The sequence below is a fragment of the Candoia aspera genome, chromosome 2 (assembly GCF_035149785.1).
Source record: "Candoia aspera isolate rCanAsp1 chromosome 2, rCanAsp1.hap2, whole genome shotgun sequence".
Classification (NCBI taxonomy): Eukaryota; Metazoa; Chordata; class Lepidosauria; order Squamata; family Boidae; genus Candoia; species Candoia aspera.
This window is the reverse complement of record NC_086154.1, coordinates 143,313,606-143,329,819: the sequence shown is the minus strand read 5'-3', so window position 1 is coordinate 143,329,819 and position 16,214 is coordinate 143,313,606. Positions and strand designations below refer to the sequence as shown.

The window sequence follows — 16,214 nt, the reverse complement described above, 5'->3', positions numbered from 1 at the left end:
CACAGATTTTGAAGACAGCCTCTAGATGCTTCCTGTAAGAGCAGGCAAGGGGGCAGCGAGGACCTTCTGCTTGTAGAAGCAATGAGGGATGCCACTTTTTGTCAACAGTTTGATTACTTTGCCGGAACTATCATTTAGAACCAGCATGTGGGGAAAAGCAAGGTTTCATTTCACACATTGTCCTGGGCATATAGATACTATTTCTCTGTATTTGTCTTATTCTTGTTTTCTACTACAGTTTAGCCAATACCTGCTAAATTAATCTCATTTTTATTTTTATTTTTATTTATTTGCAAAATGAAAAAAACCAGTATTTAAAATAACAATAAATCCATGAGAGAAACAAAAGTAACTGAAGAAAAGAAAAAAAAGAAGGAAAAATGGGAATGCACAGACAAAAATGAATATATATGAATCTATTGGTGATGTGGAAAGAAAAACTTACTCAGTTTCTATCCAGAATCACATTCGTACGTGCAAAGGCAATGTTTTAGGAAAATCATTAATAATATACTGTAACTCATAAATGGAGATCTGACTTGAATAAATTTATCCTTAATTGTGGGGGATTTCAAAGTTCTTTGTGTACTGAGCCGCCCAGAGTCATTGTGTACGAGATGGGCAGCAGAGAAAATTGATAAATAAATAAATAAATTGTGCCAATTTTTAAACCAGGGCAACCTCCCATACTTTTAAATACTTCTGTTCCAATGAAACATGAATTTTAATTCTTTGGTTTTTGCATTATCAGATTTGGCAGTTAACAACAGGAAGTGAATTAATTTCTTATGCTCTGCTGATTTATATCTGATTTATACAACTTCAAAAATATGAACAATAAACCAACAGCAGGGTTCATTATAAAAGCCTGTTGAGTAATTTTTCCAGTTTCTTTACAAGCCAAATGGACTGACTGGGCATTCCCAACAAAGAGGGTAATACGTGCCAATTCACTTACAATCTTGCCAACAAAGTATAGTGCAATTTTACTGAACAGGAGTGCTACCTATGGATTATCTTCCTGATCTATTCCTGATGACTTGCTGAAATAGATTTAAAAGGAATTCTGTGCCGTATAGAGTTCCAATGAGATTAATCAAAATCAGACTCTTTACCATCATCCCTAAGTTTTTAATTTTCAAGAGACTCTGTCATACTCAGTATAACTAACAAGATTATTTTCTTGCTGACGTACTGATCTAGGAAATCCTGCCCATGGGGACCCACAAGCAAGCTGGCATTCACAAGCAAGAAACTTCATGAGCTGTGGTTGGAGAATTCTGCTCATGTCAGTCCCAATTCAAAGAATGTTAATTGTGCTTACAATCTAGCTCTATTCTATGATCTCAGGGGCGGGGTTCAATTTAAACATTGCTGTGGAGGTCAATGCTCTCAGCTGTTGTCAGTGCAAGTAGTCATTTGCAGTAGCAAGCCAGGATATGTAGAACCAGATGGTCTTCTAGACCAAAGCCAAAATCACAGGATAAGCTAGCAAGGTAGGATTGGGTGACCCAGGAATCAAGATTGAAGAATAATGGAGGATAGAAGCACTAGACGACAAACTAGTCCATATTGTTCCCATAGTACATTTGCTTCATCCCAGCTGCAGATCAGATTCCAAATTTTAAGCCCAGCCATGCATTTCTCCCAACGTGTACTCTTTTTTTCATACCCTAGTTTACTTCCCATGTCATTTTTCTTTAGAACTGCACTTTGGGCATTGTTTTCATTCATATGCACTTACAAAAAAGAAACGATTGTACAACAATCCTCAGGAGAGAGCAACTGAATAAGTTGCTTTTAATGGAAATCCAGTGAATTTCTCCTCCACCTACGTAGGAACACATCAAAATGCAAAAACTCATTTGGAACACCAAGTCCCAGCCTTTCCTCCTTTGTACTCCTACCTGTAGGATGAAACACAGGGTCAGGGGAACCCAAATCCCAGAAGAAGCTAGTGTCAACTTTTGTATTCTTGTCCTACAGGAGAGATGGCTGTCCCCAGACATTAAGCCTGGCTTGAGGGCACCTTCACTTTTTCCACTGATTATTGCTGTGTGAACAACAGCTGGGGCCTGGTAGAAATTGCCGTGGGAGGAGAAAATGTGTGTGGGTTCTTTGATGCTTCTTCATATCTGAGGGCTTGGAACCATGCATTCTTACCTATGCAGTTGGTACTGGCTGCCATCCTGGTTGCTGTGCATGGGATAAAGAGAAAGAGGCAGTCAGTGTTAAGGACCAGTAGGAGGGAAACTTGGTATTGTGGCTAAAGACAAGAGTTGGTTCAGTGCTCCTGGATTGAGGGAGCTAGCAGCATGGCCCCAAGCCTGGTCCCTGAAAGAACAAGGGCTTGGGAGTGTTCAGTGGGAAGGCCATCCCATTTTTAACAGAATTTGTTTGAGTGACTTTTCTGACTGTTCTCCTGCCCTTGTATTCTGCCAGTTGCTCAATTATTCATAAACATTAGATTGTCTCCCTTACGTTTATATTTCCAACACAATTCTGAATCATATCATTAGTGTTGCAAGCAAGCCAAGGGTCAAACACCGTCTCACGGTGGTGAGGTCCCAGAGACATTCCATTGTGTAATTAGCATCTCACTGTTATACAGAATTATCCTTTTTTGAAGAGTTTTTTTAATTAACTAAATACAAAAAAGAAAAAGAATACACAACATTATAAAAGAACAAGAAAAAAGCTGAAAAAAGAAACAAAGGCATACAAGATGTGTATTTACAGACATTAATAACTTGAAGCCAAGATTCATTTCAGTCATCCATTTATGATCTATATTAATCAATTCTGCAAACCACTGAATAGTTGGAGCCATATGTTTGTCTTTCTGATGCTAAATAGAAAGTCTTTTGACTATAAGTCCATTTTCTTTGTCCAGAATTGAAAATATTAAATCTCAGTTAATGCATGTAATTGCTTCTAAATGAAATGGAACAATACATTTTAATAAAGCATTAATGTCACTGCATCTCCAACAACATAAATGTAATGAGGTCATTTCTAAAATATTATTTCTTGTTGAAAATAATGTAATCTAAAACGCTTTTGAAATTTTGGTTTCACGCAATTATCCTCAGTGTCTGGTGCCCATTATAATTGTGTGGCTTGCTATTTTTAAAGGCATACAGGAATTGCTGATGCAACATGGGTCTTGGATGGGATCCACTAAAACCTGGAAGGGCAGGAAGCCTTGCCTTCCCCAGAGAGGTGCCCTCTGTATGTTTTGAGCTTGTAGTCAGGGGCGCAACTGGAGGGGGGCAAGTGGGGCATGTGCCCTGGGCTCTGCACTGGGGGGGGGCACCAAAATGAGCGTGGAATCCATGTTTGCCCCGGGTGACACAGACCCTAGTTGCGGCCCTATTTGTAGTGCCCCTTATCCCATTGACTTTGCCAGAAGTAATTGATGGGAGCTGTAGTTCAAGGAACCCAGAGGCCAGCAGGTTGAGAAAAGTGGAGCGGCCACTAGTCTACCCTGATGTAATGGGCTGTGAGAATAACCCCGGGAGACAGAGGAAGAGCCGCAGCCAGGGCAAGGTCAGACAAGAGCTATCTCAGCCCACCGAAGGGATGAGGGTGCAGAAAGCGTCTCAGAAGGGACCCTCCCTAGTCCTCTGGAACGTAAAGGCGAGGGAGGGGAGAAGTGCTTTGAGACTTGCAAGATTCAGCTACAGTAACCTTACAATAAAGGTAGTGCTAGTACTCATGCTTTTGGTTTCCTGTTTGGACTACCTCAAAGGGCTGACACCCTCACAATTGTTATATTCACATAAGATGCTGTGCCCAAAGAAATCAAGTGTACTGTGGATTCTTGTGTTGGCCTGGTTTGCAGAACATGCTAAGAGGATGTTGGGGTTTGTTCAAGGCTTTGAACCCCAAGGTACCAACTCCGCAGAGTAAGGAAGATGACCTTGACAGAGGTAGAGCAGATCCATTAGCGACAAGGGACAAAGCCTAAGCCCCAAAGCAAGAAGAAGGCATGCGCACAAGACTCAGGCAGAAGCTCCCTAATTCACACAAGTATGGGCTGGGGTGGGGGGAGTAAAGCACAGTCGGACTTGCATGATTCTGTTACTATAGCCAATATTAATAAATAGAGTCTTAGCCTTCATGTGGAGTTGATTTCTTGATTTGGTCGACATAGCGAGGCTGACCAACCCATCCCATTTTAGTCTAGTCTCGATTGTTGTGCAGTTCTGCCAGAGAATCCTCAATTGATCTGTTGCTGATGGAGGAGCCTCCAAGCAAAGGAGATGTATTAAGCCTAGTTCTGAAGCCAAGTTAATAGTTCAGCTGCTGCTTTGCAAAACAGGTACCTTGAGAGAGACAAGGCAAAAGCCAAGATTCCTTATCACTCACGGGAGGAAGGAAGTACCAGTTATCCCAGAGGGTGGGGGGCTGCCCTTCAAGCAGGCTTCTTTGAAATAGAGAGGGGTGGAGATGTGATACCCTGTTTTACTGAAACCTAACTAGGTGTCACCACTAATAATCATGGAGAGGTGAAGTTCTCTCAACACTTGTGCTTCCCATACCCCCCGTGCCCAGTAGTAGACTGCAGTTGCTCATTCACTTTTTAAAAAAGAAAATCTGGAGTTTTGAGCTGAAATATTGATTCCTGACAAAACATATGGGCTAATTACATGCCGTAAATTTAGACGCTCAGGGAATGCCTGCACTTATTTATAATCCCCTGCATTAGCTGGAGTACCCGATTCCCCCATTTGCCAGCTTGCCTGAATGCAGAGGCATTATTAATAGCTCTAACATAGCACACTTCATCCCCAAAGCATGAGAGAGAGGGGAGGGGGGAGGGTATAATTAATTAATCATTTAATGCTTAACAGCACTTAACTGCATGCTGCTCTCTACACAGAAAGAAAGAGCAAGCGTGTACACCGTAGACATTAAGCACTTCAGTGTATTTAACTCTCTGATCATATCAAGTGCAGCCTGGAGCCAGCAGGGAGAAGCTGGAGGAGCTGCTGTCTTTGGGCCATGCATTTCGTCCTGCTGCAAAGGACTCAGGCGCAAGCAGCCTGGGATCTTCCAAAACTACTGTGTTCAGTAGCCCCGGCAGCTAGCCAGTGTGGAGAGACTATGGACTGTCATTTGGGGACATCTGGATGATCTTGTATTGTCTGTCCATGATGTTCCAGTCCTTAGACATTTTAGGTGCAAGACTGGCTTATAGTGACGGGGTTTGCACATTGCACAGAAGCCAGAACTGGCTGGAATTGGTAACTGCTGAAGGAGGGCAAGTAATGTCACATATGTCATGATGTCATTGCACCAATGATGTAAATTGTAAACGTGCATCATTTATATCAGATGATGTCATAACACACATTACTTCATTTTGATGCCACTGCAGGTTCTGTGTTGACCGGTTTCCCACTAAAGGGCTGAACTATCGGCCACAGCTGGCAAGCAGTCATAGCTAGGTTCATGCAAGTCCAAAGGTCAAAATTAGACAAACCATCTTAAGGCTGAGTTCTCCTAAGATAGTTCACCTAGTCAGGTACAAAGCTTGCAGCTGCATTTGCACCCCATGCCAGGCCTAGTTCATTTTGTTAAACCTTTATTTGTTCATTAGTTATGTCTTTCTTTTTAGCTGCTTAATGATTTTGGTGAACTCGGGTCATTTGGTTAAAATATGGGTCAATGCATTATGTAATTGCTCCTCCCCCAATGGATTAATTCACTAACCTGCTTAAGCATATTGTGGGAATCCATCCTATGGTTTATTATGATCTGGGAACCCAGCCAGTAATACTTTGTTGGCTTGGGACCATTCTGCATCTCTGCCTTCTTAAATTCCATTTCCCATTCTGTAATTTTCTCTGAAGGGCATTCTGCTCTCCAGTACATGCATTTTACTCTTTCCAACCCAACAGAATGTTGGAAAGAGATTATGTGGAGAGATTATGTTTGGGACTCTTTTTATATCCATCAGCATACTGATTCTCTGAAAACTGAACAGAACAGGACCAAAGTTGGTGTGGCAAAAGAAGACAGAAAAAGGAAGTTCAGATTGAAAAATGGACCGGCTCTGCCCAGGGTCTGCAGAGAAAAAATATCCCCCAATGCATCCCTATGGGAGAGGCAGATGGGCATTTGATTTATTCCAATCTCCCAAATTCCTTCCTGCTGCTCACGTGTCCCAGAGCAGAACATATGTAAACCACCTTGTGCTTCCCAGTGAACATATATATATAGATACGCACACAAACACAAAAACATAAACACTAACATATTGTGTGTTTATCAGTTACACAGATGAAAGTACAGATGCCTTCTATAACTACAGCTGGTGATGGGGTTGGAAACAATTTCAGAAGCTTAGCCCTGCATGCCTTCCCAACTTTATTTACCTACTAATAGCTTTATGACTTGCATGGAGCAAGCTTGGCTCCACATGTCTACATACCTAGCACTTACTTCAAGCTTGGGGCATGCTCTTAGGTAGTCAGGCTTTAAGTTGAGATTAGGAGAGTTTTTGTGCAAATTTGGTTGGTCCTAGAGAAGGCAGATTGGACCTGCCTTCATTTAAACAAAAGAAATTCTTACAAATAACAAATGTCTCCACTTATGTCATAAGCAACCTATTGGACCTCAAGGTGTCACAGGACTGCTAGTTTTCCTATCACATGCTAAGCACAGCCATCCCCTTGAAGATCTCTTAGTTCATGGCCCCACTAGACTGCTGGTGCTGCATCTACAATTCAGCTGTTGCTGATTTTTCAGTGTGTTAAAATCAATCTAAGTGATGTCAACACAAGGTAAGTCAGGAGAGGTGGATGGGAAAAGAGACGCAACTGGTGGATAAAAAGTAGAGGAGAGCTAAAGTTTTTTCTGCTTGTTACACCCACTTCCCCCTGATCCACACATGCGCTGCTGCTCCTCCTGAAACATTCTAGAAGACCTCTTATGGCTGCTAGTCCAGAATGAACTTACACATCCAGACGTTTGGTTCCACCAAGCTAAGGTTATTGCATGTTGTGCTATTTCAATCCTTTCTTTAAAAAAAGAAAGTATCTGAAAACACCAGCTGGCTTCAAAACTAGTGATTGGCACTAGTTAATCAAGCAGGTGACTTCCATTTTTGCAACTCCTTCACTGGCTCCTGGTTTCAAATGCTGGTGGAAAACGTTGATTGCTGCCTAGCAAGGCACTAAATAGCTTACAACCATTCCAGGATATCTGATTGCCTTTCTCTGCTAGTATGAACCTACTTGCACATTTGGTCCTGCAGGAGGTGTTCCTGCCAACCTCTGAATTGCATATGGTTGAGATGTGGGTGTGTTTTCTATAAACACAATTAACCCATTAAGTTCCTATCTTTTTATTCATTTATTTATTTTCTACCCAGCCATTATTATCATTCATTCATTCATTCATATATATATATATATATATGAATGAATGAATGAATGAATGATAAATAACTCAAGGCAGCAAACATACCAAATACTCCTTCCTCCTATTTTCCTCACAACAACAACCCTGTGAGATGAGTTGGGCTGAGAGGGAGTGACTGGTCCTATCTTGCTCTTCCCTGGCAGTCCTTACAAACTGCTGGCAATAACCCTCCACCCCAGAAATCATTTGATTTCTTGTACTTGATGTTTTAAGAGCCCATTCTTCCTTTAATTCTCTCTCTTTTCAATGGTCTCTTTATCTTGTATCTCACATTTTATACGGCATGGTTCTTGTTTCTACTTCTTTCATGCATGGCTTGAATTTTCAAAGACATTCACATAATTAATACAATTGTTTTATTACATGAACTACAATGCTTGTGAAAACATGCCCCATGTCTTTTTTTAAAGGCAGCAATCCTGATTCACTTCCAAGAAACACTGATATCTGTAGGATGTGTGCTATGCAGTAGCACAGATTTGTATATTTTTGCATAATAGCAACTATAATCCTATGGGACCTTAGGGAAGCATCTCACAACAATAGAATAATGTACAGAAAGGGCTGCAGGGAGATCTAGATTTTTTGGGGGGGGAGCCCTGAGGTTCTTCATACTGTTGAAATTGGGAGGCAAACTGCTAATCAGTATGTGGTGGGGAAATGAAATATACAGGTCTGGTTAAACTTTGGATAAGCTTACAGTATCAATTAAGGATTTTAAAAAAAGAGGAGAAGACCAGGCCCCAAACCCCACCCCATTCCTGGTAGGATCTTCCCTCTGCTTGGAGCAAAAATTAATAAGCCAGCAAGCCAAGAAGCATGGAACATGATTACGAAGAGTTTAGTTGTCGTAGAACCAACTTTGCACCTAAAGAGGAGTCCCAGCCTCACTTGCAGTTTTTTTTGGGAAGATTCCCCCAAGAGCAAGAGAGCCAAATGAGGGGTGTCTGGGGCAGACTGAGATCCAGAGACCTCTTAAGAGGAGGAATACTCCTAGGTAGCTCTAGAATTGGTGGGATTTATCACCCTTCCTCTGAATCAATGGAAAAGAAAAGGTCTGAAAGTGGAAAACGGCCAGAAGAAAAGGGGAAATGATCAGCTTGGCTTTCTGCCCCATTGGTACTGGCCTTGGGTGGAAAAGCTTGGCCAAGGAACTAGATGGGGGTCATCAGCAGCAGTGGAGCTGTAGGTGTCCCTTCCTCCTCCTCCTCCTCTTCCTCCTTTTGAAATTTGGGACTTAAAGAATTTAAAGCATAATTAAAACAAAAGCCAAGAACTGAATCCGAGGAATCAAAATCATCTGATCACTGACATCTTCTGTACTTCCACAAAGCAGCAGTGTTTAGTACTTCCAACACTGCTCATGACCCCCTTTTGGATTTAGGCAATACGATGCATGCACAAAGAAAACGAAGATGCACGGATGAACCTCCCGTCTGTTTTCTAATGGGGGTGGGGGGATTGACAGTACTCCATCCACCTCGTTCTTTTACCCCCAGGAGCTCTTGTCATTATTGTGAAAGCATGAAACTAATCAGAATTCCCCCCCCCCTTTCAGTGGTGATGGGCTGCTTTTGGTTAATAAATAGCTTTATACATCCTGCGGTGCAAGAAGTGAACCACCCACATCAGTGCAAGGATTCACATTTTCTTTCGGTGTAAGGGATTGGCAGATCTTTGGCTTGATTGATCAGTCAGCTTATGGGCCTAACAATAAACTGATAGAGCTTTTGGTTGTTCAGGGCCTCTTCCCACTACTCTTGGTTGGTCCCATGTAGTCATGGAAAGCAACAGTTTAAAGGGAATTGTTGTTCTCGCATGCATAAGCAAAATGTTCACGTTTAAGACAGAAATGTAAGAGGAGTTGGGATCATGTGGGATGCTGTTGGAGAAGCTGAGCAGAACAAGACAATCTAGTTTCCCAAGTCCTTCTTTGTTGATATATATTTGCCTATAATTAATCGTTCTTCCCCATCCCCCCAAAAAATGTATTTTCCCTTATGTAGAAACTAACCTGAATCCAAGCTAGTCTAAGTAGAGCAAAGCCAGTGCTCAATTTTTTATAATTCTCTTCCTCCTGGCAGCCTCCCTACGCTTGATCACTTGCTATTCAGAAATTTTCCTTGATCCTTTGGGGAACCTTTTTGAGCAGGGTGACCAGGACAGGGGAATAGAATCGCAGAATCATAGGGTTGGAAGGGGCCTGGAGGTCTTCTAGTCCAACCCCCTGCCAAAGTCAGGAATCCTCATACCCTCTCAGACAAATGGCTGTCCAATCTTTTCTTGAAAACGTCCAGTGATGGAGCGCCCACAGCCGGGTGGCAAGCTGTTCCACCGCTTAATACTGCTCACTGTCAGGACCTTCCTCCTTATTTCCAGGTCAGATCTCCCTCTGACGAGCTTCCACCCTTTGCTTCTTGTCCTACCCTCAGGTGCTATGGAGCAAGAGACAGGAAAGTCCCTCTGTGTGCATTGTCTTCCGTTCATCTTGCCATGCCCCATCCCGGTCTTAACTGATACCTGACAGCAGAGTAAATGCAAAGATCCTCTGTATTGTTACAACAACCAACCCTTTAAAGTAGGGACAACCCTCCGATCTCTATAGTGCAGAAACAGAGATATTATTTGCTCACCTGGACTCTCCTAATTTTGAATAGGGTATGACAGACTCTTGAATTCTGGAGTAGGGTGGGGTTTTTTTTCCTTTCCTTTCCTTTATCTTTAATCAATATCTGCATTTTTTTTTTAACTAAGGCATCCCGTGGTACAGCCCAGCAAGGACTCTGCTCTCTGAGCACAGGAGCATGGTCAGTGTTCAGGAGGCTTTGGGTGGATATTACAGATAGGAGCGGTCGCTCTGCCCTGTGCCAGGGTACTCTAGCGGCTGGCACAGTTTAGCTGAAAACCTCCCCCACCACCTGTTAATAATGAGTGTAACAGCTGGCAACTGGGGATCCCTCCGAAGGCGGCTGTCGAATTAGGCAGCTGCTTAAACGGAATCTGCTGAAACGTCTTTGCGCAAGAGAGGCTGCTTCCCATGGGCTGCCTAGGCTTGCCGTCCAGCCTCTGGTGGGGGAGGGGGAGCCTATCCCCTCCAAAGAGTATGGTAATTAGCACCTCCCGCCAGCTGCAAACACTTCCTTAATGGAAAAGGTGCCCCAGTTAAGTCTCCGCTGGGTTGGCTGCTATTTTACTCAGCTGCTCCCTTTCCTCTGCCAGACAGTTATTTTCTGCCGACAGAGACAGCAAGGAGCACCAGCCAAACCCACAGAGGGGAGGGGAGAAGAGTTTGAGTTTAACCAACCCCCAGCTTCACCCTGACTTCTCTTGTTCAGCTTTCCAGGACCAGACTGGGAGAGATCCTTTGGGTTGGGGGATATGCAGTTCACAGAGCCACATGTAGTTTTGTTGTTTATTCATTCAGTCACTTCTGACTCTTTGTGACTTCATGGACCAGCCCATGCCAGAGCTTCCTGTTGGTCGTCAACACCCCCAGCTCCCCCAGGGACGAGTCCGTCACCTCTAGAATATCATCCATCCACCTTGCCCTTGGTCGGCCCCTCTTCCTTTTGCCTTCCACTCTCCCTAGCATCAGCATCTTCTCCAGGGTGTCCTGTCTTCTCATGATGTGGCCAAAGTATTTCAGTTTTGCCTTTAATACCATTCCCTCAAGTGAGCAGTCTGGCTTGATTTCCTGGAGGATGGACTGGTTGGATCTTCTTGCAGTCCAAGGCACTCACAGAATTTTCCTCCAACACCACGGTTCCATCTTCCTTCTCTCAGCCTTCCTTATGGTCCAGCTCTCTCTCTCTCACATGTAGTTACCATTCCTTTTTTCAGGAAGAACTAGATGTCCTCACTCTGTGTAGGAAGACTCAGGGGTTCGTAACCAGTTGAAGCCCTGGGTTCGGGAAGACTTAGAGCATCCTTTAGGATATGCAGTTTTAAAATGGGAGAGGCCCCGTGTTTCAGCTAGGCATCCCTTTCCATTGGAATGTGGAAGACTTTGTGTTTCCTACTCAATAGCAGTAGCAGCAGCCGAGAAACCCAAGTGGAATTATCTCACCTCTATTTCAGCCCATCAAGCCCAGCCAGAAGTTTGGGACTAGATGAAGACTGAAGGCAGGGATGAGCTCTATTTTTGGCATAAGGTCTGCAGTCAGTCTGATTTAGATGCTGAGAGCTGCATGAAAAATAGATGTGGCTACATGGGAAACTAGGGGGAGGGGGAGGGGCTAGGGCCATGAATATTTCATCAATTAATCCCGTGCATGCCCCATATTTTTATTCAAATCCCAGTATGTGGATCATGTGTCCCATAAAAGATGTGAGGATCTTTGGTAACAAAGACTTCTTCGTCCCCCCACCCCCTTCCTCAGCCTTTCTCCTTCAATATCTGGTCGCAGGTAAGACTGCACTGAATGTATGTGCTACAGCTTCCTAAAAAGGAAATGGTAGAGGCTAAAAATATACACAGTGAACAAAACAATAACATAACAAACCAATAAACACTACAGTCCAGTAGCACATTTTGGGCAAAAAAAAATATTGATGCAGTCTCAGCAACAGTGCATTAAAAGAAAAAAAGAGCAAACCAAAATATCTGCATAGATGCTGAAATATAAAAGAGCTCACCCTGGAAATAGAGGTGGGGCCATTATCAAAAAGGATTTCTGTTGTGTCCATTATGGCTTGGGGGTGGGGGGTGGATATATTCCAAGGAGAGCCACTGATGCTGTTAACAAAGTGCTCTGTGTTTGTTTGTTTAAAAAAAAAACAGTGAATCCAGTATAGCAAACACACCCAATAATAAACCAAAATGATTCAGAAGGGCTAGAAACAGCCAGACCTTAAAGCAACAGGTAAGATGCAGTGGTCACAGATTCAACTGTCCAGATGATTACAATATGGAGCTGAAAATATTTAAATTGGAAAGAAACACAAAGCACACATACTGATTTCCCAGGCCAGAGTAATGTGATTCCCTGGTCCTCAAAGGACATTGGAGGGCATTCTAGCCACACACAGACCAGGTAAATTTTCTCACAACTGGGATGTGTTACAGACTGGGCGGAAGGATTCTTAGCAGGGCCTTTCTTCCAAGAATTCTCCAATAAAAGATAATTATGAAAGCATAACATACTTGCTTATTTTTGAAGAAACCATGGCTTGCTGTGGTCATCACCGCATGACACCCTCTAGTCTGCCTAACTAGGGAGTTCTTAGCCATTCTCCCCAGGGCTTTTTTCTTCAGCATAACCAGAGGGGTTATCTAAATGGGCCCCCAAAGTGGCTGAGCTGAGTGAGAGGAAGAAGGGCTCTGATCCTGGTGTTTCCCTGAAGGGATATGAGGGTGACAGGATGGCTGGGCTGCCTGGAGATAGGAGGCAGCTGCAACTTAAGGAGAAGTGCTGAAAAGTAAATTTATTGTGACATGTAATAGACTGTGAGAATAACCTTGGGAGACAGGAAGAAGAGCCACAGCCTAGACAATGGTCTGGTAAGAAGCATCTGAGTCCAGTGGAGGGATGGAGATGGAAAAAGCATCTCAGAAGGGACCCTCCCTTGTTCTCGGGAAAGTAAAGGCAAGGGAGGGGGGAAGTACTTTCTGGCTTGCAACATTCTGTTACTGTAACCTTACAATAAAGGTAGTGTTAGTACTCATGGTTTTGGTTTCCTGTCTGGACTGCCTCAAAGGGCTGACATCACATTACCCAAGGATTAAATGTCATCTTTGTGAGAAAGGATTGTTTTGTTCAATCTGGTTTGCTCAAAATGGTTCTGTTAATTCTGTCAATGCTGTTTGTGGTCCTCTGTGGTGATGATGGCTCTACCAAGGTTTTTCTACTCCATTGTCGGTCAAATGATTGGAAAAGAAAGCCACCAGGATAATGGGTGGGGCATAGAGGTGCCCGGGTGTTTTTGATTGTACTTCCCATCATCTCCAATTGGTACTGCCATTATGGAGAGGAATATTGAAATAGCTGTTCAACATGTCCACAGATACCCAGTTGGAGATAACCCAGCCCTCATAGTACCTTGCCACTGGCTGGGTTGCTGAGTCTTTTGAGAACTGCAGTCCAAAAACATCTGGAGGGCATCTCTAGTGTTGCTTATCTTTAGTGTACCATCTACAATAAAGAACTGTAGTTGCTGCCAAATAACAATCTGTCTCTTCTGCCTGCAGTTTTTGGATATTTAGAAAAAGCTCATTACAAGCAGTTAATTAATCTCTCTTTGTCTACAGATCCGAAGGCGTCGCCCAACTCCTGCCACCTTGGTCTTGAGCAGTGACCAATCATCACCTGGTGAGAGCAGATGCATGACTTGATGAATGCAAAATTGGGTCTCCCTTGGGTTCCCAGGAATGGTTTGCTGCTACTCAGTAGGCCAGTCCTGGAGAGAATTTGAATAGTGGTATGTGAGACAACAAAGGCTGTGAATCAGGGGTGGGGAGGTCTGTAGTCCTCCAGGTATTACTGAACTATGGTTCTTTCTATTGCTTTTTGCAGTGCAAAATAGATTATAGCATATGATTGATGCTAAATAATGGCTGTTCAGTCCTACCTTAATTCATGACTGCACAATTAAGGCTGGGGGCTTTGGGCAGCCTCCCATTCCCTTCCTGTACTGTTCCTGATTTTCAGTGAATAAATTAAAATTAAATGTACTGGATTTAACTTTGGATAAGAGGTGGGGATATAAAGAAAGGACTGAACTGATGAATAAAACACATATGAGGTGTAAGAAATTGTGAGTTTTATCCTGGACAAGTCTTTTGGTGCTTGACCACCCAAATGCAACCTTCAGTACACAAACAAGATTCATATATTGTCCTCAGCCCAAACCCAAGAGTGACAAAGCTGTGGCACCTAGAAGTGGGTGGGACTCTGATACCCACATACTATGACCAGTGTTTAGAAACTGTGGGAACTGTAATCCGATCTGTATAACATTGGAGCTATTTTCTCCATTATAACAAATTATACATATTATCCAAGAGCTGAGTCCTGAAATTTGTCTGTTTAGCAGGTGCTTTTCCAAGTCTTAAAATAGCATAGATTTTTCTCCCTAATTTGGCTGATGTGGGCCAGGGAAACAGGAATGTAGTGAGTCAGTGTTGGGGATTCTCCTGGCTGTTTTAACCAGACAGTGTGTGGTTGCAAGCCACATTTTTAAATATAAACCTCCCACAATATTATGGAGTACTTGAGAACATCATTCCAAGGTATTGTGGAAGATTTTATATGCCACCTATGGAGGGAGGAACTGCCTCCCTATGGCATACAGAGAAGTGGGTCTGCAGGAAATCAGACTATGGGGACACAAGTACAGAAGAGGGTTTAGAGGGAGGGCAAGCTCCACATTTTGGTAACCTTGGTATTCACCCTGAATGGCACCACTGGACATTCAGAGTCTGTTGGAAGATGGATGTGAAAATCTGAAAATCAATTGTCCCAATAATGACCTGACTCATGCATCCATTGGAAATGCAGGATTCAGATTTATTACTGAAGATGTGTACAGCGTAAAGGAAAAAGCCACAGCTAAATAGTCCCGCTCAAACTACCTAATTAAAAGCAAACAGGCAATCCCCCTCCACATTCCTTCCCCTTTGCACCAGCAGTCCAGCGTTCGACTTCCAAACGTCTCCAGTTGATACGATCTTGAAAACCATGATTAGACTAAACACTAGTCTTTCTCACTCTCATGGATTCCCCTCTCCCTTCTGGTGCTTGACATGCGTTGGCTCAAACTGGCAGAGAACACAACCAAACGATCTACCAGTTCTTTGATTGTGGAATCTGACAATGGACATTGAGCCAAGTATTTAGGGCAAATTGTTTTTAGAAATGTACCCCAATCTGGCAACTGATCTATTTTGTTCAGCATTCCCCATCCGTGCTACAGTATTTTGGTTTAGTGTGCAAGATGGTTTGAATTTCACATATGCTGCTTTTGGTGGGACCTAGAATGAAGGATGCTGATGTTGATAAATGCTCAAAAGAGTTTGTCGTGAAGCCAGCTTGCATTTATAATATTCCAGACTGTCAGGCCTTCATGCCAGACACAATATACACATTTACTCATCTGGGATTACTACATCTTCACAAGTGAAAAATGCATGCTGTAGGTCAGGTATGGAGACAAATTTCCCCAGCCCTTCCATCTCAGCTGACTCTTGATCATTTTGGAACAAAGGCAAAAACTGGTTTATGGGGCTAGGAAAAGGAGAGAACTAACCATTCTCCTGAGCCTCTGATTTACAATTACCAGATATCTGAACAGGCAAAGGAGGATATAATTCTAAAGGACAAATGGGGTGGTGGGGGTGGGGAGGAGGACACACTAACAGTTTAACTTTCTTGGTGTCCACACCAAAGAGTGTAATTTCCCAGCAGGAGAGCACAATGCCTGAGAGCAGTCTGACCAATCAAGTAGTGGACATCCTGGGAAGGCAGCTAGAGTGTGAAGAAGGCACAGTGCACCTTGCCCCATGGATGCACTGTGGGGGAACTTTAAGGGTGGCCTTCTCAGCCAGTGCCATCTCAAGGCTCCCATAGAGCCTTGGCTCTGGCCCGCCAGCCACTTCCAGCTCAGCTGCAAGCTTAAGGCACTGCTTCAGCCCTGCTGGACAGCTGGCCCTCTTCTCCTCCAGAATCCTTCTGGGAAGAGCCTAAGTGCTAATTCTAAGGCCCCAAAGAGTCAGGCACAGGCCCCACGAGGGGTATTGGGAGTGTTGGCCCTACAGTCTGAGTGGGTCATAGCAAATGGCTTATGGA

General features: G+C 43.4%; 1 protein-coding gene across 3 annotated transcripts in view; it reads left to right on the top strand.

The window, feature by feature from the left end:
• PPP1R1A (protein phosphatase 1 regulatory inhibitor subunit 1A) overlaps window positions 1-16,214 on the top strand; it is a 74,328-nt gene that overhangs the window by 27,264 nt on the left and 30,850 nt on the right. For all 3 annotated transcript variants that reach the window (XM_063293962.1, XM_063293961.1, XM_063293960.1), the window contains exon 2: window positions 13,679-13,739. In XM_063293962.1, the coding sequence (XP_063150032.1) occupies window positions 13,679-13,739 (61 nt within the window). The remainder of the gene's footprint in view (window positions 1-13,678; window positions 13,740-16,214) is intronic.